Source organism: Hevea brasiliensis, chromosome 3, assembly GCF_030052815.1.
Source record: "Hevea brasiliensis isolate MT/VB/25A 57/8 chromosome 3, ASM3005281v1, whole genome shotgun sequence".
Taxonomy (NCBI): Eukaryota; Viridiplantae; Streptophyta; class Magnoliopsida; order Malpighiales; family Euphorbiaceae; genus Hevea; species Hevea brasiliensis.
The window spans coordinates 6,566,694-6,591,641 of NC_079495.1; the positions used below are offsets into that span (position 1 = coordinate 6,566,694).

At 37.6% G+C, this 24,948-nt stretch overlaps 2 protein-coding genes across 4 annotated transcripts; one reads left to right on the forward strand and one right to left on the reverse strand.

The window, feature by feature from the left end:
* Window positions 1–363: 363 nt before the first annotated feature.
* Window positions 364–8,344, forward strand: LOC110655119 (DEAD-box ATP-dependent RNA helicase 37). Its single transcript, XM_021811308.2, has 7 exons — window positions 364–554; window positions 1,041–1,947; window positions 2,040–2,123; window positions 5,621–5,863; window positions 6,544–6,711; window positions 7,132–7,245; window positions 7,649–8,344. The coding sequence occupies exons 2-7, from the start codon at window positions 1,183–1,185 to the stop codon at window positions 8,150–8,152; spliced, it is 1,878 nt and encodes a 625-aa protein (XP_021667000.2). The 5' UTR covers window positions 364–554; window positions 1,041–1,182; the 3' UTR covers window positions 8,153–8,344.
* Window positions 8,345–9,521: 1,177 nt separating this feature from the next.
* LOC110655120 (protein WHAT'S THIS FACTOR 9, mitochondrial) lies at window positions 9,522–13,233 on the reverse strand. Of its 3 annotated transcripts, none has more exons than XR_009147547.1 (3): window positions 12,711–13,233; window positions 11,256–12,310; window positions 9,522–10,108 (listed from the first exon to the last, which is right to left on the reverse strand). XR_009147547.1 is itself a non-coding variant. In XM_058143742.1 (2 exons), the coding sequence occupies exons 1-2, from the start codon at window positions 12,992–12,994 to the stop codon at window positions 11,326–11,328; spliced, it is 1,269 nt and encodes a 422-aa protein (XP_057999725.1). In that variant the 5' UTR covers window positions 12,995–13,233; the 3' UTR covers window positions 9,522–11,325. The 3 variants fall into 3 exon arrangements, 1 of the variants encoding a protein (XP_057999725.1); XR_009147548.1 differs by having other exon boundaries at window positions 9,522–10,206; window positions 10,327–12,310; XM_058143742.1 differs by having other exon boundaries at window positions 9,522–12,310.
* Between the last annotated feature and the right edge of the window lie 11,715 nt (window positions 13,234–24,948).

The following is a 24,948-nucleotide window of genomic DNA, read 5'->3' on the forward strand; positions in this document are numbered from 1 at the left end:
AAATTTTTTTTCTAAATCATCTATAATTATGAAATGAAAGTAATATTAAATTTAATTTTAAATTAATTTTTATTATTTTTTAATTAATATATTTATAAAAATATTTTTATTTATTATAATTTTAATAACAATATTAAAAGTGTTTAATTATGTGTTTTTTTGTTTTTATTTTTACTTTTAATAGAAAATTAAGGAAAAAAAAGAAAATTAGGAAATTGTGAAGACTGAAAGTTAGATAGAAGAGTTAACACCGTTGGTTTAATTCGTACGGACACCGTCAACTTGAGATTTTTCTCTCTTTCATTTGGTACACACACAAAGATAGACACTGCTACAGAAAGAAAGGCGAAAAACGGAAGACTCCGTTCTCATCTCTCTCTTATTTTCTTTCAAAATATAAAATCAAAAATATATAAACGCACACACTCTCTCTTTCTTCCTTTTCTCGAGAAAATTACAAGAAGAAAAAGCGAAATTTCAGATTCGTGTCTGATCTCATAGAAAGACGCTAGGGTTTCTCGCATTTTCAGTTCTAATCAAATTGCATCAAACAGGTTCCCCTTTCTCTCTCTCTATCTCTCTCTCAATCCATCTATCTCTCGTTTCATTCTCTTCTTCTTCTTCTTCTAGATGGCTTTTACCTAGGTGCTTGATTTTAATTTTGCTTCACTTTTTGTTTTTGCTGCTTTCTTACTTCAAAGGATAAATAAATGTACGCTGCTTCTTCTAATGGAATCCTTGTTGCTTGGTTGCTTTCTTTTGATTTATTTTATCGCATTGTGTTGATTGATTACTGCGCTTTCTCTTTTGAAGATCGTTTCTGATTTCTTTGCTCTTTGATTTCTCTATTTTCTTAGCTTTTGGCTTTTGATATTTATTTTTGTGTTTTAATTGATTTTTCTGCTTAGTTGCTTTTTTATTTTTGGGGAGGGGTTCAAGTAAAAATTTTATTGATTGCATGGATTATTATGCTGCACCATTGTGTTATGGGATTTTGCTGTTTGCTTTGGCTTGATTTTAGTTGCATTTTGATTTTTTAGGATTTTTTCATCTGGAATTTATGTAGAGCAAAGGTATAAAAGGAGATTTTGACTTGGAGGAGACCAATTTTTGTAATCATTATTGGTGGATTAGAGTGTAGGTTTGTAATTTTGGAAGTCAAAATTGTGATTTCTAGAAATTATGAGAACTTCATGGGCGGATTCTGCAGCTAACTCTGCATCAGAGAGTGCAGCCCCTGCTTCCTCTGGTAACAATGGCGGACAACGTCCTACCCGTGCCACTTACGTTCCTCCACACCTTCGTAACCGTACACCTTCAACTGATCTTCCTGCTTCGTCACCTGCTGTTCAATCACAGTTCAATGATCGTGTAGGTTATGGTGGACCTGGAGGAGGTTCCCGTGGGGCTGGTGCTCCTAGACCTGATTATGGGCGTCCAGGATATGTTTCTGGTGTTCGAACTGGTGGCAGCAGTGTTGGTGGTGGTTGGAACAATAGAAGTGGTGGTTGGGACCGCGGGAGGGAGCGCGAGGTGAATCCATTTGGCAATGATGATGGTGAAGTGGAGAGCACATTTGGTGAACAAGAAAATACAGGCATTAACTTTGATGCGTATGAGGATATTCCGGTGGAGACAAGTGGGGACAATGTGCCGCTGCCTGTGAATACCTTTGCAGAGATAGACTTGGGTGAGGCATTGAATCAGAATATTCGGAGGTGCAAGTATGTGAAGCCGACTCCAGTTCAGCGTAATGCAATCCCAATAGTACTTGCAGGGCGTGACTTGATGGCTTGTGCTCAGACAGGGTCAGGGAAGACAGCTGCCTTCTGCTTTCCAATCATTAGTGGAATTATGCGAGAGCAGTATGTACAGAGATCACGTGGGCCAAGGACTGTATACCCACTTGCTCTTATCCTCTCCCCTACAAGGGAGCTCTCTTGTCAGGTGCAATTCATGCTACTCGTGTGCATATCTGGAGTATGCAACCTTAAAATGTGGCTAATCTTCTTAACTTTTTCTGTTACCTCTAATTTCAGATACACGATGAAGCCAGAAAATTTTCTTATCAAACTGGTGTTAAGGTGGTAGTTGCTTATGGAGGAGCACCAATAAACCAACAGGTTTAGATCATATGACATTATATCTACTTGCATACTGGTTATCTTATTCTCAAATAAATTGCCTTTACATAGATTTTGTTCTTGGGAAATTTATCTTTCATTGATCTCTCTCTCTCTCTCTCTCTCTCTCTCTCTCTCTCTCTCATATGTTTTACTTTTTATAAAAGAACAGAGATAAGAGAAGAGGTCCCCTTTAGGAGAGAGGAACTTGCTATGTTCACAAGCAAAATGATTGGCATAAATTGTTTCTCTTTTATAGATTTTCTCAATATTTTTTGAAATTTATTTTTTTAGTTGAAATTCTAGGCTAGATTAATTGTGAAACATCGAAAAAATTCAACATAATTTTCTGAAAAATTGGTATTTGGAGTTGAATAATTGAAAGCCTGCTTGTGTTGGATAAGCAAAAGAAAGAATATTCATATTAGTTAATTCTTTTCTGGGTTAGTGAGAAAATGGATTCCTTACCATGTGTATCTGAACTAAAACATGACTAGAGTCACACAGTTCAAACCATTTTTAATAGATCTAACAAAAATATGCTCAATTTTCTTGTGTTTTGTCCATGATTTTGCATTTATTTGTTGATTAATTATCATGTTAATGAGATACAGATGTGCTTTTACAATGATTTGGATATTCAAAGGCGTAAGACATTACTGCTTGTCTTCTTTGTGTCACTAATCATGAGTTATAATCAATGTTTTGTACATTCAAATTATTATGGGCAGCTTTTGCCAGATGCTCTTCCACTACTCTCCAGCTTTCTTTGAACTTGTCTCTGCTTCAAGGCTTCAAGCATGTGTGCAAGTGTTGTGTTTGTGCTATTACATGCATTAATGGTTGTACAGAAATTTCTGGTTCTTTTTCCTCCATATTTTCCTCTAAAGATAGCTCTAGGCCTTTATTATGTTGCCGTTTATGTTTTTCCCCAAATCATGCTGAAACGATTCTACCTTTCTGGTGGTCTATGTTAAGTAATTTTTATGAGAATTTAGTGGACATTGCCATTAGAGTTATTTGATTACTTCATATAGTTTTTGGTACGCAGCATTCAGCAGTTGCCTTGCTTATGGCTTAGTCAGAATATGGCTTTAATCAAATAAATGAATATTATCATAAAAAGCAACATCATAGAGTTCGTCTTCCCTGAGTAACTGAGTCATGTGCCATGAAGTGGTGAAGATCTTACATTTGCAAGAGGGAGGCACTTAGGAAGCTAGTGCATAAGTAGCAAGAGCTGTTATGGAGGCTTAGCTGCTCAGGTGTAGAAAAGATTGGATTATCTGGCTTATAAATTTCCCTTTCATAACTGCCTTGATATTTTACACAGAACATGAATCCAACAAACCAGCAGATTTTGAGCTTTGAATTGTGTTACGAGAAAAATATAAGAAAACAAGATTGCATAGGGCAGGGACTGGGTAATTACTGGGGTAAATACAAGGGTGCATATCACAAGATAACTGCTCTTAGGACAAATTATCCATTCATATATCCTAGGACACAATACTTTTAGTAGGATACAGGCAAGCATCAAAAAAGTAGCAATCAAAGAGTCTATTTACCCTTACAATATTGTGGAATGTATCATGTACCCCTCTATTCTTCTTTTTCTTTTGAGAGAGAGAGAGAGAGAGAGAGAGAGAGAGAGAGAGAGAGTTCTGGGGCTGGGGGTAACAAATAGGCGAACCAGTATATCTGATACTAGTGGAAGTGACATAACTACTGCCTAAAGGAGGAGACAATTTTCATGGAAGGGGAGCCTCAAGGCTTTTTCAGCATTAATAATCTTGAGTATGTTAGCCACCTTGAGGAAGTGCTTATGGCCCTATACAACTCTACCCAACCAATGTTATTAAGACGAGAGGCGAGACGAGAGCCTTTTTGAAGTGAGGTGCCATAGCTTACACACACACACACACACTTTTTTTTAACTTGTTTAAAAGCAAATCGAAAAGAAAAAAACACATATTATTTGCACTATATGTATTATAATTAAAATAGGAAGCAGAAAATAATAAGGTTATGGAAAGGAAATGAAATTTAAAGAAAGATTAATTAACTCCACTTCATTAGGGTTTGGGGTTTAGGGAGAAAAAGGAGAGGAGAGTAGAGAAACCCTAAAAAATTGGAAAATGAAAACTTACTTTGAAAGAGGGGTGCCTCACCTCGTCTGGCGCCTCAGTGCCTTGGCGAGAGAGCCGCTCGCCTTTTGGAACTATAGTGCGCCTATCCCGGTACCTTTAATAACACTGTACCCAACCTGTTCAATCGGCTGTAGCTATCCACTAATGACATTTGCTTATTTCATGTACATACAAATAACTTAGTTACTACACTTGCTTCTTTGTGAATGTGTTTCTGGGACTTATAACTACTACCTTGTCGTTGCTGCAGTTTTTTGGTTCTGTGTTAATTATTTATTATTTGTTAGTTCTCTATTTTAATGTATAAATTTCAAGGGTTGTCCTTGAATTTTAAGGGTTGTAACAGAATCGTTCCTGAACTTGAAAATGTAGCATAAAACTCTCTGAGTTTTGAAATTTTGCACAGTAAAATCCTTCTAATCCTCAATAGCTGGTTTATGCAATCCAGAATAACAGTGACATGAGTAATTTTCTCTCTTTAGGTGATAGTGGCAAAGTCAACTATGATTTTCTTCACAAATTATCAATAAAAAGAATTTCATCCATATTAGATAATAATTCACTAGATGTATAACAGCTGATTAGAGGGACTCTGCCTTAAAAAAAAAAAAGCAACAATCGTCAATGTTATCGCCACTTTAGATCGTCTACATTGGTGTGTTACTTTTAAATCGGTTATTGGGAGTAAAAAAGATTTTACTGTGCAAAATTTCAAAGTTCAAGAAGTTTTATGTTATATTTTTAAGTTCAGGGATTACTCTGTTACAGCCCTTAAAGTTCAAGGACGGTTATTGAAATTTATCTCTATTTTAACTCTGTGCATTATCTTTTTATTTTTTTTTGGGTGAGTGATTAGGAAGGTATTTTCGTTTGGGTTCACTGTGTTGATTTAGTTCCTGCAAGATATAAGCCTCGCTGAGATAATGATGTGTGTGTGTGTGTGTGTGTGTGTGTGTGTGTGTGTGTGTTGCCCGTCCACTGAGTGTGTGTGTGTGTGTGTTTTTTTTTTTTTTTTTTTTTTTTTTTCCTAGTGTTGGTGCTTGGTTGGTTTGTGGGCCAGAGGAAAATATGAAGGAGATAATTTTGAACTTATTTATACTTTACTGTAAAGAAACTTAAACACTAGTTTTGGGAGTGATAATGATTGTCAGATGATTTGTTCCCCTTATGATATGCATTTTCCTGCTTGTCTTCGCGTATTTTTCTACTCATCAGGCGTCTTTTGCTTGTGCAGTGTGATAAAGTATCTTCATGAGCACTTGGTGCTGGCTTTAATTGTTCACTTTATGAGCACTTGTTGCCTACTTTAATTGTTCACTTACTCTTTATTAATTACTGCTTGTTCAGTTGCGAGAACTTGAAAGAGGGGTTGATATTCTTGTGGCAACTCCTGGACGTCTGGTGGATTTGCTTGAAAGGGCTAGAGTGTCACTGCAGATGATTAGATACTTGGCACTTGATGAGGCAGATAGGATGCTTGATATGGGTTTTGAGCCTCAGATTAGAAAGATAGTGGAACAAATGGATATGCCTTCACCTGGAAGGAGACAGACAATGCTGTTTAGTGCCACTTTTCCAAAAGAAATACAGGTGTTTTTCTATAGGCTTACTTTGTATTCTGCTGGTTACCTCTCATTTTTGTGTGAATTTTAGTTAATGATATCACTGATATCTTTGGATGTTATTAGTATAAGTTCTTGAGATAATTATTAAAAGTTTTGAAGACAATTTATTTTATTCTTAAATTTGTGCAGAGTATTTTAGGGTGTTCTTCCTTTTGGAAAATTTTCAAGAAATTTTTCTATTAAAATAAAGAACTTTTAGGAAATGTGTTTGGGAGTTGAGAAAAGCAAACAGTTTTCAGAAAAGCAGATTTTCCGTATAGAGGCTTTTCCTGGTTGTCTCTTGAAATTGAACAGAGAGGTGGAAAACCTATCTGTTTTCAACTTAAAGAAAAAGTTTCTATTTTCATCAGGTACACATTTTGTGCATTTTCTCATGGATAATTGTATTATAAAATGATGAAAATTAGAAGACAAATTGAAGCTATTTGTCTCAAAGTAAATGTGCATTGGACTTTTAAGTTGTGGTTTTAGTTTTGGTTTCATTAAAGGATATAAAGTATGGTGTGGATTGAACTATTGAATGCTTATATGAATAGGCTAAGGCAATTCCTCTCTTGTAGATCTGTAGGCTGTAGGCAATAGCCATTCATGTGGTGACATGTCGAAATGCAACTGACTGTTTTTGGCAATTTGGCTGACATGCAGAGACTTGCATCTGATTTTCTGTCAAATTACATTTTCTTGGCTGTTGGAAGGGTTGGTTCTAGTACTGATTTAATTATTCAAAGAGTTGAATATGTTCATGAGACTGACAAGAGAAGCCATCTCATGGACCTTCTTCATGCACAGAGGGAAACTGAAATTAATGGCAAGGTAATACAAACTATTTGCTGCCCATGGAAGTTTGATATGATTTATATCTTATGTTCTATTGCAATTACAGTTGATTTGCTCTGCTCATATGAATTAGGAAGTCCCAAGTAATGCCACTGGTATCTTTCCAAGTTGTTTAATTACAAATTAGCTGCTAAAATTTGATTATCCAGTAGCAAAGAGTAAAAATGTGTAATAAGACCAGAGAAAAACAAGGCAGAAAGATGAACAATTTATCATGAAAGGAAAGTTGTAATAAGTTGGAAAAATGAGAAATGGAACGACACAGACAAACAGATAAAAAAAAAAAAGGGCAGAGAGAGAGATCTGCACTGTACAGCGTGAATGTTTAAAAGATCCATTTTGATTTTTTTAAAAAAATATTTTCTATATGGTAATAGTTTCTTGTTGAATTTGCAGCAATCTTTGACATTAGTTTTTGTGGAGACGAAGAAGGGAGCCGACTCCTTGGAACATTGGTTGTGTGTTAATGGGTTTCCTGCTACAACAATTCATGGTGATAGGACACAACAGGTGAGTTGTTCAGGTTCAGATTTCTTTAGAAGGATGAGAAGACAAACTGATGTTCTATAATTTGTTAATTTGAAATGTTATATTTGAGTAACACATGCTGTAATGATGGTTGGTTGCTAGATTCCTTTATTGCATGAGTTTATAGCAAGTAACATTGTGATTTAGGAAAGGAACTAGGTGACATTCTCCATCTTCACACAGAATTTTTAGTAGAAACTTTAAGAGTTATGTATTGCAGGACTCATCTGGCCTATGGACTATAATTACTTGTAGTGTAATAAAATGGCATCTTACTGAAGGCCTTGTATCTTATCAGCTTTTCCCCTTGTGATATGCATTTACCCTACTAGTGGTTGCAACATCATCAAACTAATTATTTTAAGGTTATGACTTCTGTTTGCAGGAAAGGGAAATGGCACTAAGATCATTCAAAAGTGGGAAGACGCCAATTTTAGTAGCAACAGATGTGGCAGCACGTGGTCTTGATATACCTCATGTGGCTCACGTAGTCAATTTTGATCTTCCCAATGACATTGACGATTATGTTCACAGGATAGGGCGAACAGGACGAGCTGGAAAAACAGGACTAGCCACAGCTTTCTTTAATGAGAACAATATGTCACTTGCAAGATCTCTAGCTGATTTAATGCAGGAAGCAAATCAAGAAGTGCCTGCTTGGCTCACTCGCTATGCTTCACGGGCTTCATATAGTGGTGGTAAGAATCGGCGAAGTGGGGGTGGCCGATTTGGTGGCCGTGACTTTAGAAGGGAGGGCTCTTTTAATAGAGGCTTAGATTATTATGGTGGAGGGAATAGCGGTGGTGGTGGTGGTGGTGGTGGTGGATATGGGGTTCCTGGCAGCTACGGCGGGGGATACGGTCCGGGTGTAGCCAGTGCTTGGGATTAGCGTCCCACTTTATAGTGGATTCAATTTCTCATTAGTATATAATTTTTTCCCCCACCCTTTAGCATCAAGGAACAAAATTTTAAAACTAAATTGTTCTTGATTTGTTTTTCATTCAGTTCTAAGTTGTATGGTGTTCTATACTGTTGTCGGCTTACCCGAAATATTGAAAATAACCAAATATGCTTTAGTGTATTCATGCCACCCAACATACTAAATAGTTACAGGATCGAACATGAGAATTTCCCAATGAATGTGTTTATATACCTCATCCATAATTCAAGATTTAGCATTTTCAAAATCATGTAATAAAGTAAAATTAAAATTTATTAGTGGAAATCATTTCATTATATTTGATTTACTGATAGAATTCATATATTAGGATTATTTTTATACCCTTATTTAACATGGCAGAATTCAATTGAATTTTAGTGTTTCACTTCTAATTAAAAACTGAATTGGATTATCTTATTTTCTATACATTTTGGTTTCTTTTTCATTGATAGGCTCAGCTTGTAAGCATTTATAATTTTATGTAATTATATATTTAGTTAAAATATTTATAAATTATTATTATAAATTATTAATAAGCGGTTAATGTGTTGTTTTTTTATTATTAAATAATTAAAATGACATGAAATTTTAAAAAATAAATGAGATAAAATGACAAGCTAATCTCTTATAGTTTAATTTTTTTTTTCTAATTTAACTAATATGTTTAAAAAACTATTTAAAATAGATAATTGTTTGATTAAGTAAAATAATATATTATTTTAATAATTTTTAAAAATAACAACATTATACCTATTTTAAGAACCGTATTACTCAATTACCCTTTGAAGTTATTTTGACAAATTAACTTTTTAGGATTTTTTCACCAAAAATTTAAATTATTTAAAAATTAATTTTAAATAATTTTATCAAAAATTAAAAATAAATAACCAAATCAAATACCAAATAAATTTATTTTTAAAACTTATCAACTTATACTACAACAAACATCCTCTAAGCTAAAGCAAAATGACCTTTCCTTTTTATTTATTTGAATAACTTTCTGTTCTTTTAACTCTCTCATTTTTTGCCTTTAGGCGTTAAGATTTGAACTAAGACTTTAAAAATACCATCCAAACATGAAAATCTAGCAAATAAATTAAATTAAAAATTTGAATTTCAAGACTTCCTAAACATTCTCTAAGCACTTAAATGTTACCAATTCACTAGTACCACATCAACATGCACAAATTGCTTGCATACCCATGAAGTAAACCACTCAAAATTCTTTATTATTGAAAACATGAGACTAGGCATGGAAATGGATATCTAGTTTCCATCTCTTGGATGTGTGGAAAGAAAAAAGGAATTAAATGGAACATTATAAAAAGTTTGATGGTCATTTCCTTTATCCAAATCTAAGCGAAGTAAGCAAGGTATAAGGAAAAAAGAGAAGATATATCCCATCAAGGGTCAGATTATAATTGACCATGCGGGTATACATACATTCTACTGAAGAAGAAAAAGAAGATACCGTCAACTACAATCTCAACTGTTGAAATCAGCAATCTGACTTACGAGAAATAGTGCGTGTTGTCATAAACTAGTTCAAATAAGGAAATTTTTGCTGTGCTATACTGCTATACCAACTTAACAGATCCTTACGCTCGTCACATGAAGATCATTTAAGGAAACCATGACTGAGAAAGACATTACCTTACCCTTCAAGAATGAAAGGCCACTGTAGCAACTAGCAAGTGGTATTGTTCATGCGATACTTAAGTGAATCAGCATAAACCCTCACAAATCAATATGATTTATCCTTTCTCTTAAAGATTGATGATCATTGAGGTGGTTCTCTTACCTTGAAATTTTCCAGCACTCACAAGGTATTTGCTGCAGACTTAACGTAATCCCTGTATTAATTGACTTGTTATGATGCTTGAACCTCATTACTTTTTGCAGAACCTGAGAAAAACAGCAGGCCAACCACGTTTAGTGCCAAGGAAGAGCAGCCATTAAAAGGCTTAGGTTCTGCTGCCATCCATGATTTCCAACAAGCTCACCTAGAAAATTTTCAATATAACATAAAATACAGGGCAATCAAACTAATGAAGAAAAAGAAGAGCAACCCTGTCTCCCTTCATATATATTTCCTCTGAGATCGATTGCCAAATGTAACATACCTACAACTTCTCCGTGTCGCATTACATGACAGTGATTTTGCTCCCACTGAGGCAGAGTAATTAACAGACGTTGGAGTAAAACTTAACCATGCAATTTTAAATTGAAGCCAGAAATTCTGCCATATTATACCGTTGGCTTCTTAATAGTAGGAACTGTAACTTGCATTCTTGCACATTAACCTAACTTCAAAGGAAATTGTCTCTTATTCTTCCGTAACAATCAATACATGGTCGTGAAGACATGAATAACAAACTATTTATCAGCACTATCATTATCAAGTTTCATTGAATTTTTCAGCATGACCAAGAGTAATAGGAATCAAACTTGATTAGCAAATTGCAGTGCAACTTTCTAGTACTCAACATCTCCTATAATTTCAAAGCCTAATCACAAAACCAACCTCTCGAAGTAAAACATTCATACCACAGTGCATGTAAACATTCTGGGCAAAAGCATGTGTATATGTGTGTGTGCGTGTATGTCTATATATACAGACATACACATATACCCTTTTTTCTTTTTCAAGAAAAGTGTTAAAATATAAACATCAGGTGTTTTCATGACCTTAAAACAATGGCCAGCTGGCAAGGCTCACATTACTGACGGGCATAAAAGTTTAAATATTCCTAAAGGGAACTTCTTCCTTGTTACTGTTTGTGCAGCAAATTAAGATATTTTGTAGGCATATTATCCAGTTTAGCAATCAAGGCAGCACATAGAAACTGCATTAATTTATTGACAATGAAAAAACACACAAGAAGATGGACACCTAAAACAATAAGCTCAATTTTCACCCAAAATGAATGCACTTTCCTTTTTCTGAAAATTGCAACCCAATAAAAGACCAACTTGTAAAATATTCACAGACACTTGAGTTTTGGAACTTCTGAAAAGGGCCAATCCAAATTATCTATTATTCATCCCTTACCTGAGCATCAGGAGATCATTTCGGTATCTCCTAAGTATGCAGCAAGGTAGATGATTCTGTTGGACAAAAACTACTCTTCATCAGACACTTCCTCGATCTCAGAGGTTTCTACGTAGCAATCATCACCTGTTTCACACTCTCCCTCAGATTCATGCGGTCCAGTCTCATCCTCAACATCATTTAGCAAAATGTCTTCAGGGATCATATTTGCACCTTTATTCCGATAAACAAGTCCAGTTCTCATTACATGATAAAACTTATCTCGTAGACGAGCAAGAGGATGTGGATTCACTAATTTTCCCTGCTGGTAACCTTCTCTAAGAGCAACAGTTGTTGTCTTACACTTCAGTGAAAGGTAGAAAATCCCTGGATACCTCGTAAACAGTCGAGTAAACTTATGTGGAAGAATCAATTGCTCTCTCAAGCTCCTCAAGTAGTTCCTCTTGGTCTTCTTATGAATTGTAAGGCTCAAAAGCTCATGCAAAACACCAACAACTCGCTTTTCCATGAGTTCACTATTTGGGTCAATCTGCCTTGAATCCTCATATGGCGAAATATAAGGCAACTTCTGAAATTCTTCCATCCATGCTCTCACCTTCTTCTGTGCTCCATACCCCCTTGGAAATCTCATAGGAAAAGCCAAAGTAGTCTGCCCCTTCTTGAACTGCTCATACTTGTTACCCATTTCTTTGCTTTCATTGCTCCGCTGCAATGCGGAAACTGCAAATTCTTCTTGCCATTGGACAAGGCGCAAGCAGGTAACACCATTTAATGCCTTAACAAATTGAAAATAATTAGGGTATTTTGGAATCAATAGTTTCTCAAAATTATCTGGCAAACCCAGGTCCCACTTCAAGGGATGTAGCGATTGAAGTGGCACTGTCCTACTTTTCATCATCATAAGCACTCTACAAAGCCTCTCCACGGTATCACTCTCATAATTTTGGTGGATGCTCTGTTCCTGTGAATCTAGCAGGAGTGCAGTATCTGTCAACCGGAAACAAGGCAAATTCGCATAGCGGGCATGTGGAAATTCACTAAAGAGAGTTGGGTACCTACACATTGATGGATTAAAAACCATTCCAATAAATCCCTTTCACGTAAAATCAATACATATGCAATGAATACTAGAGATGGTAAATATTTACATTTCCAAAGAAATTCTACAAATCTATTCAAAAGTTACATTCTCATAATGTTGGGAGTATGATTTGCAAATACAACAGCCAATGATTATGAAGAAAGGCAAAAGCAGAATCCGTAAATGGAAATAAACTCTCAGAGCCGTTGTATTCTTGCCACTCAACATTTCATTGCATGAATCCATTTCTATAATCCCAATACATGTGATTAACAAACTATCGAGAAAAAGGCACAAAATTGCATAATGGGTAATCAAATACTGAACTAAGAGTCCATTTGAGAGGGAAAAAAGGGATAAAAAGAGCAAAATACCTGCGCAAGAAGCGAAGAACAGGAACAGTAAGGCCAAGAAGCTTTTGCCAATCAGCAACGGACTTAGCAGTGAGAAAACCAGTAGGAAAGCGTTTGATTGCGTCCTTTAATAGACAAGCCGCCTTGAGATCGGTCTCTTTGTCAATTATGTTGTCTAGGCTACGGTTCTTCACCCACTTAAGCCTCACCTTCACTATGGATCGATAATGAAGAAAATGGTAAAGATGGTTGCCGTTGCTGTTGTTGGGTACAAATATAGCTTTTGGCAATAATAGTTTTTGCATTGTAAGCAAAGATTCGTGGGTTTTCAAGATCTGTTTTTTTTCCTTCTTTTGAGAAATAGCTTCTTGTTTCTTGTTGCTTATTGGGTTTATGGTAAAACCCTAAAACAGAAGCCAAAACTTTGACATCAATGATTTTCAGCGGACACTGGATGAGTTTGTACTGTCTTTGCTAAGAATTGAGATTTGCCTGTAAACAAAGAGGGAAAGTTAGTCCTCCTCTGAAGGCAGGTCGTTTATGTTTGTGGAAAAAACTTGTCGTTTTGACATGGACATTATTATTTGCAAACGGAGTGCCGTTTGCGTTTGATTAGATGCTCAATATTTTTTTTTTTTAAATTCAATTTATAACATAAAATCTTAATTTTTAATTTAAATAATATAAAATTCATGTGACCTTAAGTTGTCGATTTCTTTTTCCTTTATTAATTTAATACTTACAATGAAAATTTTTAATTAATTAAATATAATATTTTATAATTAATTTCTTTTTAATTTATTTTTTTTTATGATTTGGATGATTCAAATTACACAGATAATATTTTAATAATTCTTGAATTTTTTTATACGAAGCTATTTATAACATCCCTAATTTTTAAATTTATTATTTTTATATAAATATTGATATTTTATTTTAATTAAATTTTGAGAAATTATTTGAGATTTTTTAAGTTTTAGAAATCGGATTCGATTTTTCGAAAATATAAAACTTTGATGATTTTTAAAAATTAATTTAAAGACCACGTGGCAAAACTAAAAATATATTTGGAGTTTACGAATTTTTCTGAGTTTTCTAGAATTTTTTCGAAATTTTTGGGCCTCGTTTTCGGTCCCAAAGCATAGTAAAAATTCAAAATTTTTTATCTTAAATCGAACCGGCCGAATCGAACCGGACCGATCGAATCGAACCGACCTTCTTCTTCTTTTCTTCCCTTCCCCCGCGCGTCCCATCCCTCCTCCTCTCTCTCCCGTTTTCTCTCTCCTCCCTCACCCCGAGGCCGCGCAGCCATCTCACCGCCGCGCCGCCATCTCACCACCTCGCCGGCGCATCGCCCCGACGCCTCCCCACCGCCGACCGGCTTTCCAAGCGGCCAGAAACGACGCGCGAAGCTCCCTCTACGCTCGCGCGCCGTTTGGGCTTCCCAGCCGAAAACTAGCTGATCCGGCCACCGATTTGGTCAGGTTTTATGTCAAACAACATCTACACCTCGAGAGCTTTCCATAGACACCAAGAACACTAAAATCCATAGAGCGGTTTGTCTAATTTTTGTCCGGGAAGTTTTAACCCATTTTGACTTTTGGGCTAAATTTCTCGCAAACCGTGAACCCCACGAGGAAACTGAGAGTACCAGAGCGCTCCATTCATCGAGAGCTTCGCGGCAATATAAATTTTGAAATTTTCAGACACCATTTTTCGATGGGTCCCATGAAATTTCGTAGTGTTTTTCCGAGCATTAAATGAGCTTAGAAAATTCCATAAAATTTAAGTACTAACCCCCGTATTGTGGGCTTCGCGTAGGTATCTTCAATTCGCGAAAATTCGACAGTTGTTCAGGTCTGTAAATTTTCGGCCAGACAGACCGGCTACCGAAAAGGTCTTCGAATTGGATCGAGATTTTGGCTACCCCATCATTGTCACACGTCTCGAGCACATCCCCGGAGTCGGAATCGGCATAGGTAAACCCAAACTTTACTTTTTCGTAATTTTCTAGTGCTTAAATGAGATTAAAAATCTATAAAATATTCGTGGTAGCTCAGAAAATTATGATTCTTTTTGCATTAACCTAGTAATATTGCTAAGGATATCGAGGCAAAGTTTTAGAATTTTTAGAGTTTATTTGGGTAGTTTTTGCAAAAAAGGTCAATTATAAGGACTAAACTGTAATTTTACATGTTGTGATTGATGACTATTTAGATGGGCCCAGGAGGGGCTGTGTGATATGATTGAGTTGTAGGTGTATGGTTGGTGGATATAGAAGTGTGTTTTAAACCCATTTTTAGGTTGGGTAGGTCCTAAGTATATGGGAGACTCTGCCGGATTTTCGGCACGACTTAGGATGTCTTTGGTCTTTTTCTTAGTTTGTATTGAGTCAAATTTATTAAATGATTGTAATAAAATTGTCAGGTGAGCCGAGATAGCCTTCTTCCTCCGCCCAGCCGCCACAATGACTGTTGTCAAGTCTGTGAGTAAAATATTAATTTTAATTATAATTTCGATATTATTATATGTTCAAGCATGCCCATGCATTACTTATATGTATATATCTATGTAGTTAAACTCTAGGCACGTTTTATGTTGCATTCACAACTGTTAAAGTGCCATAGATATTGTTGTGGTAATTTGGAGCAGTGTGTGTGCGTTGGCGTGTGTGTGATATGTTGTTGGCTATGGATAGGATGGGTAGACACGGCTTGAGATCTTCGCTGGGACCCCGATTTGGTTTATTAAGTGGAAGTCCGAGCTGAGTTCTTCCTAGCACAGGTTGGAATAAGAGAGTTGTATAGGGGATCAGCTCCCATATATGTATTGTTTGACATTATCGGGTGTATGAGTGCTCCAAATTACCTTTTTACTGTTATGATGTGAAAATATTACTGGTGTTGCATTTCACTTTACAGGGTGCATTAGTTTTAGATAGTTATATAGATTATGGTTAAAATTGATATTTTACTCTCTGAGTCGAACGCTCACTTCTGTTCATTATTTTTTAGGCTACAGGAGGATTTTTGTTGTGGTTAACCTGCTTTTCTCCTTCGCAAGTTGTTTATTAATGTTTGTGTAATTTTATTAACTCCTAGAATTTCCGCATGTGTTAGAAATATTTATTTGATTTGGGTCTGTAATATAATTATCATGTTGGACCTGTAAACGTATTATTATATGCATGTTTGATGGACTGGATGAGGGAGCTGAGCTCCCATTTATTTTTATGACATTGAGTATGTGGAGAGTGAGCTGAGCTCCCCAATTGATTATATATCGTGTTTACAGGTCGGGTGAGTCAAAAACTTCCCGTTGAAAGGTCCACTTTATGGCCTAACTCTGTCCGGTTGAATTCTTGAAATTGAGCCCAAATGGGCCTTAGAGTTGGGTTAAGGAATAGTTAGGCTTACTACGGGCCTCGGGGGCTTTAGGCTGGCCCAGGTCCTAGTGCCAGTCCAGCCCATAGGTTGGGTCATAACAATTGTGATATCAGAGCTTAGGCTCCAGATTCATAGGGAATAATTGTCTAAAGTGTTGGGAAGAGTCTACTAGGAGTCACAAGCGGAAAATAGGGTCCACATTCTTCTTGCATTGTCATCTTTGCTTCTAGTTTCTGCTTCATATAATTATGTATAAATATGAGTCTATAGAGCTGTGTAACATGCTGTTTTGAATTTTGTGGGCTAATGCTGCTGAATTTCAGGAAAATGCGTAGAAGCAGGAGAGCTGCTACTACACCAGAACCAGATGTACCTGATGAGGTGTCGGCACAGGATGAGGCGCCTGCCCCGAAGAGGCGGGGTAGGAGGCCTAGAGCTGCTCAAGTAGAAGAGCAGCTGCCACCAATTCAGGATCAATCTTTTATGGCACAGGGTCCCACGGACCCAATGGCAGCTACTCTAGCTGGGTTGCAGAGAACCATCGATATGATGGCACAATATATGGTCCACCCTCCACAGCAGCAGCAGTCCACCGCACCAAGAAGGGAACCTTACAAACAGATAATCAATTTCAAGAAATTAGTGCCTGGTACGTATGATGTGTCAGACGATGCATATCGATTTTTGAATTCCTGCAGACAGGCAGGAACAGAGTTGCATTTGACTGATAGAAGACTTATTGAGTGTGTGTAGTATGTCATGGGGCCTATGCCTAGACAATGGATGAATGACTACATATTACCTCGGATGGAGGGTTTGTCATGGACTCAGTTTGTGGAACTATTCATCAACCAGTTTGTACCAAAAAGTTTCAGAAATCAAAAGCAGTGGGCCTTTGAGGCCTTAAGGTAGAATGGCAAGTCTGTAGATGAATATGCTCTGCAATTCGAAGAGCAGTATGCCCCTACAGTAGCTACAGAAACTATGAAGGTGAAGAGGTTCCTAAAGGGGCTTGACAGGAGGTATGCAAACTTGGCCATGATGTCTGATCAGTCTTTTGATGTGGTAGTTGATCGAGCCAGACAGATTGAGATTAGCTATGCTGTGGATGACAATGGAAGGGCAAAGAAAAATAGAGCAGAGAGTTCTTCAAGTGTTTCCCACATGGGTACTACGAATAGTGGTGGCCAAACTAATTACAGAGGAAGAAGCAGGAATATGAGGAGTGGTTTTAGACACAAATCTCGAGTATTCAGACCAGGGTACGGATCCAGCAGTGGTCATAGTTCGGGATACAGCAGTTCTGGGTCTGGTTCAGGATCCTCCTTTGCACCTTGTGCACAGTGTGGAAGAGGACATTCAGGACCTTGTATGATGGGTTCAGGAGTATGCTTCAGATGTGGCCAACAAGGTCACTTTGCTAGGGAATGCCCTGTGTTCAGCGAGCCACAGATGGGGTCACACGGTTCTGTTGCAAATGTTCCTCGTCAGTTGTATCCTGGTGCTTCCAGCATGGCAGGTAGTCAATTGATGGCCATGGTGAGGACAAGGGGACGTGGAATTGGAGGCGGTCGAGAGGTAGAGGTCAAGATGTGGTTACGCCACCCAGGGTAGGGGTCAAGCTCGGGTTTTCACCATGACCCATCAGGATGCTCAGGCTTCTAATGCAGTTGTGGCAGGTATTCTTCTGGTCTGCTCCTATGAGGCTCGTGTTTTAATAGATCCGGGTGCTACGCACTCATTTGTCTCCCCAGTGTTTGCCATGAGATTGGGTAGGAACCCTATAATATTAGAATGCCCTTTGTCTGTAGCTACCCCACTTAGTGACAACATAGATGTAGATATGGTTTTTCCAGATAGCCCAGTAGTAGTGGATGGAAATATTCTCCCAGCAGACTTGGTTCCTCTACCAGTAATAGATTTCGATGTAATCTTGGGGATGGATTGGTTGGCAACTCATTATGCCACTTTAGACTGCAGGAAAAAAAAAAGGTGTATTTCCACATACCTGGTGTGGAAGAGTTTAGCTTTGATGGTGACAGGAGCGTGGCTCTATATAATTTAGTGTTAGCAATTAGTGCTAGAAAAATATTGAGGCGTGGATGTCAAGGGTATTTGGCATTGGTGAGAGATACATCTGTAGAAGGTGTCAACATGGAAAATGTTCCTGTTTTCAGATAATTCATGGATGTCTTCCCTAAGGAGCTTCCAGGGTTGCCACCAAAAAGGGAAATAGAGTTCTGCATTGATGTTGTGCCGGGTACAAACCCCAAATCAATGCCACCTTACAGGATGGCACCAGCAGAATTGAAAGAGTTAAAGGAGCTACAGGAGCTTTTGAACAAGGGTTTCATACGTTCGAGCACTTCACCCTGGGGCGCTCCTGTTCTATTCGTGAGAAAGAAAGATGGGTCCTTGAGGTTGTGTATTGACTATAGACAGCTGAACAAGGTGACTGTGAAGAACAAGTATCCACCTCCTCGGATCGATGATCTATTTGATCAGCTCCAAGGGGCTAGATTCTTTTCCAAGATAGACTTGTGATCAGGCTACCATCAGTTGAGAATCAGGAATGAGGATGTGTCCAAAACAGCATTCAAGACGAGATATGGTCATTATGAGTTCTTGGTGATGTCTTTTGGACTCACTAATGCACCAGCAGCCTCCATGGACTTGATGAACAAGGTGTTCAGGCCATTCCTAGACCGTTTTGTCATCATATTCATAGATGACATTTTGGTATACTCTCGGACTGAGGAAGAACACGTGTGGCACTTGAGGATGGTGTTGTAGACTTTGAGGGAGCACCAGCTATATGCCAAATTTTTAAAATGTGAATTTTGGCTAGAAAGCATCTCATTCTTGGGACACGTGGTTTCTCGTGAAGGCATTCAAGTGGATCCCAAGAAAATTGAGGCTGTAACTGATTGGCTTAAGCCTACAACAGTCACTGAAGTGTGAAGTTTTCTGGGCCTAGCTGGCTACTATAGGTGTTTTGTGCAGGATTTTTCTAGGATAGCAGCTCCCTTAACTAAGTTAACTTGGAAGAATGTTCCATTCATTTGGACAGATGATTGTGAGAAGAGTTTCCAGACACTTAAGGAGTGTCTAACCACCGCCCCTGTGTTGACACTACCGATGAGTGGTGAAGGATATACCGTGTACTGTGACGCCTCCAGAGTTGGCTTAGGGTGTGTTTTGATGCATAATGGAAAAGTGGTGGCTTATGCTTCAAGGCAGCTGAAGAGCCATGAGCATAACTACCCCACCCATGATTTAGAAATAGCGGCTGTAGTCTTTGCACTAAAGATTTGGAGACACTACCTGTATGGTGAAGTGTGCGAGATATACACCGACCATAAGAGTTTGAAGTATATCTTTCAACAAAGGGATTTAAACTTGAGACAGAGAAGATGGATGGAGCTTCTGAAGGACTATGATTGTACCATCCAGTACCACCCTAGGAAGGCCAATGTAGTAGCAAATGCTTTGAGCAGAAAATCTTCTGGCAGTTTGGCACACATATCAGTGGAGAAGAGACCGTTGATTAAGGAAATACATGAGTTGATGGATCAAGATTTAATCCTAGATCTTTCAGATGAGGGGGTATTGTTGGCCCATTTTTCAGTGAGGCCAGACTTGCGAGACAGAGTTAGAGTTTCTCAGCACAGAGACCAATAATTGATAAAGATCATAGAAAGAGTACAGCAGGGTGAAGGTGGTGAGTTTGGATTTGCCAATGATAGCGCCCTAGTGTAAGGTTCTAGGATATGTGTGCCCAATGTGGACAATCTCATAAATGAAATTATGCAAGAGGCACACTATACAATGTACAATATCCATCCAGGCTCCACCAAGATGTACCATGATATGAAAGATAGCTATTGGTGGAATGGCATGAAGAGAGACATAGCAGACTTCGTGTCCAAGTGCTTGACTTGTCAGAAGGTGAAGTTTGAACACCAGAGACCGTCAAGGAAGCTGCAAGAGCTCCCTATCCCAGAATGGAAGTGGGAGATGATTACTATGGATTTTGTGACTGGATTGCCTCGTACAACGTGAGGATATGATTCGATATGGGTAATTGTAGACCGCCTAACTAAATCAGCTCATTTCTTGCCTGTGAAGATCACATATTCTGTTGCACAGTATGCCCGACTCTATCTTCGAGAAATCGTCAGATTGCATGGAGTTCCTGCTTCCATAATATCTGACAGAGGGCCCCAGTTCACTTCTCGGTTTTAGAGAAAGTTACAGGAGGCACTTGGCACGCAGTTGAACTTTAATACTGCTTTCCACCCTCAAACAGACGGGCAGTCCGAAAGGACAATTCAAACACTGAAAGACATGCTCCGCATGTGTGTTTTGGATTTTGGAGTCAATGGAATGATCAGTTACCTTTGGTGGAGTTTGCCTACAACAACAGTTATTATTCCAGCATAAGGATGGCACCCTATGAGGCGCTATATGGAAGAAAGTGTAGGTCTTCTCTGTGTTGGACAGAAATGGGAGAAGCAAAGGTGCATGATATAGATCTAGTGTAGTACACTTCAGAGATGGTTCCTTTAATCAGAGAACGATTAAAAACAGCTTTTAGTAGGCAGAAGAGTTATGCAGATCCTAGACAGAGGGATGTGGAGTTTGCAGTGGGCAATTATGTATTCCTGAAGGTTTCTCCTATGAAGGGAGTCATGAGATTTGGAAAGAAGGGCAAGTTGGCACCTCGGTATATTGAACCTTTTGAGGTTACTGATAGAGTTGGAGCAGTTGCCTACCGGTTGGAGCTACCACCCAACCTTTCTCACGTTCATCCTGTATTTCACATCTCCATGCTCAAGGAATACATTCCTGATCCTTCTCATGTGCTACAGCCAGATGTAATAGAGCTAAAAGAAAACCTGACGTTTGAGGATCAACCTGTAGCCATAGTGGACTACCAAGTGAGGCAGCTAAGATCAAAACAGATCCCTATGGTTAAGGTTTTGTGGAGGAGTCAGTCAGTTGAAGAGTGCACCTGGGAGTCAGAGCGGGACATATGTAGCAAGTACCCTTATCTATTCAATGTGTAATCCTGTACTTTATTCTGCCTTGTGTAAAATTCGAAGACAAATTTTTTGTAAGGGGGGAAGAATGTAACACCCCTAATTTTTAAATTTATTATTTTTGGGTAAATATTGATATTTTATTTTAATTAAATTTTAGGAAATTATTTGAGATTTTTCGGGTTTTAGAAATTGGGTTCGATTTTCCGAAAATATAAAACTTTGATGATTTTTAAAAATTAATTTAAAGACCACGTGGCAAAACTAAAAATATATTTAGAGTTTACGAATTTTTCTGAGTTTTTTAGAATTTTTTCGAAATTTTTGGGTCTCGTTTTCGGTCCCAAGGCAGAGTAAAAATTCAAAATTTTGTATCTTAAATCGGACCGACCGAATCGAACCGGACCAGATCGAACCGGCCTTCTTCTTCTTTTCTTCCCTTCCCCGCGCGTCCCGTCCCTCCTCCTCTCTCTCCCATTTTCTCTCTCCTCCCTCACCCCAGGTGCCGCCTCTCCCCACCTCGCCGTGCGCCAGACGCCTCCCCACGGTGGTCGGAAGCGATGCGAAAGCTCCTCTGCGGTGGCATTGTTTGGGCTTCCAGGCCGAAATCAGGCCGATCCGGCCACCGATTGGGCCAGGTCTTGTGTCAAACAATATCTACACCTCAAGAGCTTTCCATAGATACCAAGAACACCAAAATCCATCAAGCGGTTTGTCCAATTTTTGTCCGGAAAGTTTTAGCCCATTTTGACTTTTGGGCTAGATTTCTTGAAAACCGTGAATCCCAAGAGGAAACCGAGAGTACCAGAGCGCTCCACTCGTCGAGAGCTTCGCGGCAATATAAATTTCAAAATTTTCCAACACCATTTTTCGATGGGTCTCACGAAACTTCGTAGTGTTTTTTCGAGTATTAAATGAGCTTAGAAAATTCCGTAAAATTTATGTACTAACCCCCGTGTTGTGAGCTTCGTGTAGGTATCTTCAATTAGCGGAAATTCGACAGCTGTCTGGGTTTGTGAATTTCCAGCCAGACAAACCGGCTACCGAAAAGGTCCCCAAATTGGATCGAGATTTTGGCTACCCCACCATTGTCAGACGTCCCGAGAGCGTCCCCAGAGTCAAAATTGGCATAGGTAAACTCGAACTTTACTTTTTCATAATTTTCTACTGCTTAAATGAGATTAAAAATCCATAAAATATTCGTGGTAGCTCAGAAAATTATGATTCTTTTTGCATTAGCCTAGTAATATTGTTAAGAACCGCGAGGCAAAGTTTTAGAATTTTTAGAGTTTATTTGGGTAGTTTTTACAAAAAGGGTCAATTACAAGGACTAAACTGTAATTTTACATGTTGTGATTGATGACTGTTTTGATGGGCCCAGGAAGGGCTGTGTGATATGATTGAGTTATGGGTGTATGGTTGGTGGATATAGAAGTGTGTTTTAAACCCATTTGCAGGTTGGGTAGGTCCTAGGTATAGGGGAGACTCTGCCAGATTTTCGGCACGACTTAGGACATCTTTGGTCTTTTTCTTAGTTTGTATTGAGTCAAATTTATTAAATGATTGTAATAAAATTGTCAGGTGAGCCGGGATAGCATTCTTCCTCCGCCCAGCCACCACAGTGACTGCTGTCAAGTCTGTGAGTAAAATATTAATTTTAATTGTAATTTTGATATTATTATATGTTCAAGTATGTCTATGCATCACTTATATGTATATATCTATGTAGTTAAACTCTATGCACGTTTTATGTTGCATTCACAACTGTTAAAGTGCCATAGATATTGTTGTGGTAATTTGGAGCAATGTGCGTGCGTTGGCGTGCGTGTGATATGGTGTTGGCTATGGATAGGACGGGTAGACACGGCTTGAGATCTTCGCTGGGACCCAGTCCTTCGGGATAGACACGGCTTGAGTTCTTCGCTGGGACCCCGATTTGGTTTATTAAGTGGAAGTCCGAGCTGAGTTCTTCGCTGGCACAGGTTGGAATAAGAGAGCTGTATAGGGGATCAACTCCCATATATGTATTGTTTGACATTATCTGGTGTGTAAGTGCTCCAAATTACCTTTTTGCTATTATGATGTGAAAATATTGTTGATATTGCATTTCACTCTACAAGGTGCATTAGTTTTAGATAGTTATAGAGATTATGGTTAAAATTGATATTTTACTCTCTGAGTCGAACGCTCACTCCTGTTCATTATTTTTCAGGCTACAGGAGAATTTTTGTTGTGGTTAACCTACTTTTCTCCTTCGCAGGTTGTTTATTAATGTTTGTGTAATTTTATTAACTCCTAAAATTTTCGCATGTGTTAGAAATATTTATTTGATTTGGGTCTATAATATAATTATCATGTTAGACCTGTAAACGTATTATTATATGCATGTTTGATAGACTGGATGAGAGAGCTGAGCTCTCATTTATTTTTATGACATTGAGTATGTGGAGGGTGATCTAAGCTCCCCAATTGATTATATATCGTGTTTACAGGTCGAGTGAGTAAAAAACTCCCTGTTAAATGTCCACTTTATGGTCGGACTCTGTCCGATTGAATTCTTGAAATTGGGCCCAAATGGGCCTTAGAGTTGGGTTACGGAATAATTAGGCTTACTACGGGCTTCGGGGGCTTTAGACTGACCCAGGTCCTAGTGTCGGTCCGGCCCATAAATTGGGTCGTGACACTATTAGTCTATGACTTTTTTTAGTTTGATAAATATCATATTAGTATAAATAAATAATAATGTTTTTTCTAATATTATTAAATAATTATATAATTTTTTTATTGAATTTTGAATTGAAATCTGACTAATAGCCAATGTCCCCATGTTTGATTGATGTTTCATCTTCTTCCTTCTCTTTTATTTTATGGTTTGATGTCATAATATAAACTACATTGCAGTACAAATTTTATGGGTTGAGACTAAAAATTGATAATTAATGTGATCTTATAAAAAAGATTAATGTTTATTGAGGAAATTAACAAGTTAACAATCAACATATTTTATAGTTTTGCCTATCTTTTTTTTTTTAATAGATATAATACACGCACATATAAATTAGTGATGAAAATAAATCACTGTTAAAATCATAACAATTTTAATAGAATCATTATTCTTATATAATTCATGCAAGATTAGTGCTTAACTTGACTGGCTTTAGTAATTGAAGATATATCATTTATTTAATAATTATTATATTTAAATTTTCACTTTTTTAATTTTTATATTACAATAAAAAATAATATTTATATTTTTTATTACTTAAAATAAATATAATATCTTTATTGTTCAAACATTTATGGATCCATAACTTTAAAAGAATTTTGAAATGTGTAAAAAAACTTTAGAATCTAAAAAAGTAAATATTAATGTGTGGCTATATAATTATTTAGTTGCGTTTAGAGACGAGATAAAAGGAGAAAGATAAAGGAGAGAGGGAGAGCTACAAAGAGTAGAGCGAAGGGAGGCAAAACAAGAGAGAGGGAAAGAGGACGGAAAAGTATAAGTAGACCTGGCTGAGGAGCTCTGCTGCATCTCCCTCCGGCCAAAAAGTCGAGTTTTATTTGGAAGAACTTGGAGGTCTATTTGTGGTTGGGATAGGAATTAGTGTTTCGCTTGTGTTTGGTCTTTGTGACCTTCGGATGTTGTTGGTTCCTCTCTAGACGGCAGTATAGATTGTTGCTATGAGAAGAGCAGCGTGGTTTCTTCTTCCCTATTCCTAGGGTTGTTGGGTGGGAGGATGGGCTGGGCTGTGAGTATAATTTGTTTTGATTTGGTTTTGGACATTCTCTCTCCTTTATGTATGTTTTTAAACCCAATTTATGTAATTA

What these genes read in the sequence shown, in the direction of transcription:
- LOC110655119 (XM_021811308.2), top strand. Translation starts at nt 1,183, where the DNA reads ATGAGAACTTCATGGGCGGATTCTGCAGCTAACTCTGCATCAGAGAGT. An exon ending in CAAGGGAGCTCTCTTGTCAG is followed by an intron (nt 1,948 to 2,039) that starts GTGCAATTCATG and finishes CTCTAATTTCAG; the next exon opens with ATACACGATGAAGCCAGAAA. An exon ending in CTTTTCCAAAAGAAATACAG is followed by an intron (nt 5,864 to 6,543) that starts GTGTTTTTCTAT and finishes GCTGACATGCAG; the next exon opens with AGACTTGCATCTGATTTTCT.
- LOC110655120 (XM_058143742.1), bottom strand. Translation starts at nt 12,994, where the DNA reads ATGCAAAAACTATTATTGCCAAAAGCTATATTTGTACCCAACAACAGC. An exon ending in GTTCTTCGCTTCTTGCGCAG is followed by an intron (nt 12,311 to 12,710) that starts GTATTTTGCTCT and finishes ATCAATGTGTAG; the next exon opens with GTACCCAACTCTCTTTAGTG.